Below are 3,287 nucleotides of genomic sequence, written 5' to 3'. Positions count from 1 at the left end.
TGTGTGTGTGTGTGTGTGTGTGTGTGTGTGTGTGTGTACGTACCCGGGCACCTCATCTAAGGAGCCGATTTTGAGCTCGAAGTCCTCCCTGGAGACTGACAGGCGGACAGGAGACGCGTCACGAGGAGGAAAGGCTCCAGGGAACAGAGGACGCTCCTTCTCTCTGGAGGATGTGGAAGGAGACGCGCTCCTCTTGGACTTCTCCTTCTTCTCCTTCTTCTTGGATTTCTCCTCTTTCTTGGACGCATGCTTGCGGCTCCGGTACAGCTCTTCCTCCATGTTGTCTTCATTGTCTTCGTCCTCGGCGTCCCTGCGGCCTTTCTCCTTCACAGAGGGGTAAGACGTGGAGTAGCTGGGCTCGTCGCCCCACTTTCCAAAGATGTCCCGGGCTGAGAGGGTGGGTTTGACATCGGGCTCCTCATCGATGACCCTGTCCTTCAGGCCCTGCGCCTGGAGGAACTCCTCCTCCAGGGGGTTGAAGAAAGGCAGGACCTTCTCGTCTTTGGACTCAGAGTATGAAGCTGCAGACATGCTGAAGAGCTCCAAGGTCTTGGAGGTCTTCTCAGAATCTCTGTCTGCAGCCTGCTCCTTCTCTGACGCCTGCTTCTTGTTTTTATTCTCAGCCATGAACCTGAAACACAGAGCCCAGGTGAGCTCCACCTGCAGCACCAGCTGACTCCTGCCCCGATATCAGGGAGTTATGATGTCATACCCGTCGGTCCGATATCATAACAAACAGAACTGATAATATATGTACATGTTTGCCAGCACTGCTTTATGTTTATCTGTTTTGAACTTGTGGAAGGACTTTTTGTCTTGTTTAAATCAGATCAGTGTTAAAGGTCTTTTTATAATTAATGTGTTTTATTTAAAACAATGCCCATTTGAGAAATTGTTTTGTTGGATATATTTTAATTGAATGTTTGTTTGCTAAGAGTTTATTTCAAATAATATAATTTACAGTCAGTTGGTTTATTTATATTTATGATCTTACCTATTTTTGACTAGTCTTATCTCCTGACATGTTAACGGTTATTAATGGTTATTATTGGTTATTATTGGTTAGAAAGAGAAGATTATTGGTTATTATTGGTTAGAAAGAGAAGGTTATTGGTTATTATTGGTTAGAAAGAGAAGGTTATTGGTTATTATTGGTTACAAGGAGAAAGTTATTGGTTATTATTGGTTACAAGGAGAAAGTTATTGGTTATTATTGGTTACAAGGAGAAAGTTATTGGTTATTTATTGGTTACAAGGAGAAAGTTATTGGTTATTTATTGGTTACAAGGAGAAAGTTATTGGTTATTTATTGGTTACAAGGAGAAATTTATTGGTTATCGGTATCGGTTCTTAAAATAAGTTATGGTGCATCCCTAATGATCAGAGTTTCTGAGCAGGTCRAACCTGTTGAAGTGTGAGATGCAGGAAATAAAAAGTCAGACGTACTTTTTGAAGGCAGCAGAAATCCCAACATTATCTCCAGACTTGGCTTCTTCCTTTGTGAAGAAGCCGAAGCCGCTGAAAGAGGCCGTCTGTCCAGACTTGGTGGGGCTCTTTGCAGGGGGGGACGTTGATCCGACAGTCTTCCAGAGGGGGCCGGTGCTGCCGGACCCTTTGGTGTCAGGAACATCTTCTGTCTTGATGTCGGGGCTACTTCGTTTGGGGCTGGTGTCGTAGTCGATCCACTTCCCTCCAGACGCCTTCTCGATGACGGTTCCCTCTGCGGGCTGAGTGGACTTCTCTGCCGGACTCTCGGACTGCTTGTCTTTGGACTCCTTGGACCCGGGCCGAGCCTTGTTGTTGCGGCGCCGCGGGGACGAGGACCGGGAACGGGACCGCGAGGAGTAGCTGGAGCGCCTGGACCGGCGGGACCGGCCTGACGAGGAGCGGTCTGAGTAGCGGGAGCGGCTCCGGCTGCCCGAGCGTTTCCTGGGCGTGCGGGAGCGAGAGTGCCCCCTCCTGGGACTGTAGTGTTCCTGGCGATCGTGCCAGCCCCCTCCCCCACCCTGCCAGTTGGACTTGTAGCCGTAGCCCCCTCCTCCCCCTCGGTTCTGGTAATGGCCACGGGGGTAGTAGCCCCGGCTCCGGCCCCGGTACTGGTAGGGCCTACGGTAGCCCCGGTTGTAGCCCCTGTAGCCTCTTCTGTTGCTCTGATAGTCCCGAGAGGGATAGTTCCTGTAGGACGGAGAGTGAGAGCGGGACCGGGACCGAGACCTGGAGCTGAAGACAGAAAGAACAACTGTTAACATGGAGACTGGAGGAGGACAGAACCGTCTGACACACCTGAGGGGTTCACCTGCTCAGGAGGATGCTGAGTCAGCACCTGGACTTTCTCAGGTTTAACATTTGGAAAAGAGACGGACCGGTCCAGGACAGGGTTGACACAACCATTGTTCAGGTTGTTCAAGAAAACCTATTTCTGTTTTAGACAACCAGACCCACCTCCTGGTTGTCATTTTTATTCATGTGTAATAGAAATTTAACACTAAAAAATCATCCATAAAGTGGGAGGGTAGTATTATACACGGGTTATAATTACATTTTTTTTACATTTTTAAGCTCAAAAAATGATGATCGTATTATACATGAATAAATACGGTAGGTTCAAGTTTTCCACTGAAAGTGTTCATCATTGTAAAAATGAACGGGAGAAAAAAAACGTGTTAAAGCTGTGTAGGGATTAAACTGACGGTTCTTTCATCCAACAGAGAGAACCAGAGTCAAAGTTTTACCCAATCAGAACAGAGCAGGGCGGATCGGTGTTTTCTCTCTCTGTGGGTGGGGGGTCAGCTTCACTCAGCTCAGGTGAACACCTCCCAGGAAAGCCCTCAGTGTTTCCTGGACTATTTTCCACCGAGGATTACATCGTATTTTATATATATTATATTTCTAAAAGCAGCTCACAGCATTTCCACTGTAACACTGTGTGTTCATGAGCACAACAAAACCACAGATCACCTGACTGGTTTTAAAGCGAGGGGCAGCAGCTGCACCTGTCCACGCACAGCGCAGCTCCCACCTGCCTGACATGTCAGCCCCTTCAGACAGTTACCTGTATAATGAGATCAAAATTCCATATTAATCACACGCAGGTGGAGTGGTGCAAGTGAACCGCAGCCGTGTGAGGGGGGGGGGGGGGGGGGGGGGTCTTCCAACAAAGACGTGTCTACGTTTGACTTTGATTTTCTTCTGAGTCAGCTTCAGGTGTTTGTAATTAATCATAAATATCTGATTTAACCAGGTGTTTCATCCATCCATCCATCCATCCATCCATCCATCCATCCATC

General features: G+C 47.9%; 1 protein-coding gene across 1 annotated transcript in view; it reads right to left on the bottom strand.

Annotated features, from left to right (window-relative positions):
- The window catches only part of thrap3b (thyroid hormone receptor associated protein 3b), a gene marked incomplete at its 3' end in the record, with an annotated part of 17,460 nt that overhangs the window by 5,378 nt on the left and 8,795 nt on the right, over positions 1–3,287 (bottom strand). Inside the window, 2 exon segments of the mRNA XM_014031911.1 lie at positions 44–631; positions 1,447–2,220. Of these exon segments, the coding sequence (XP_013887365.1) occupies positions 44–631; positions 1,447–2,220 (1,362 nt within the window).

This window comes from Austrofundulus limnaeus, unplaced genomic scaffold, assembly GCF_001266775.1.
Source record: "Austrofundulus limnaeus strain Quisiro unplaced genomic scaffold, Austrofundulus_limnaeus-1.0 Scaffold1346, whole genome shotgun sequence".
NCBI classification, from domain to species: Eukaryota; Metazoa; Chordata; class Actinopteri; order Cyprinodontiformes; family Rivulidae; genus Austrofundulus; species Austrofundulus limnaeus.
The sequence above is the reverse complement of the archived record's forward strand: the minus strand, read 5'-3'. Positions and strand labels throughout refer to the sequence as shown.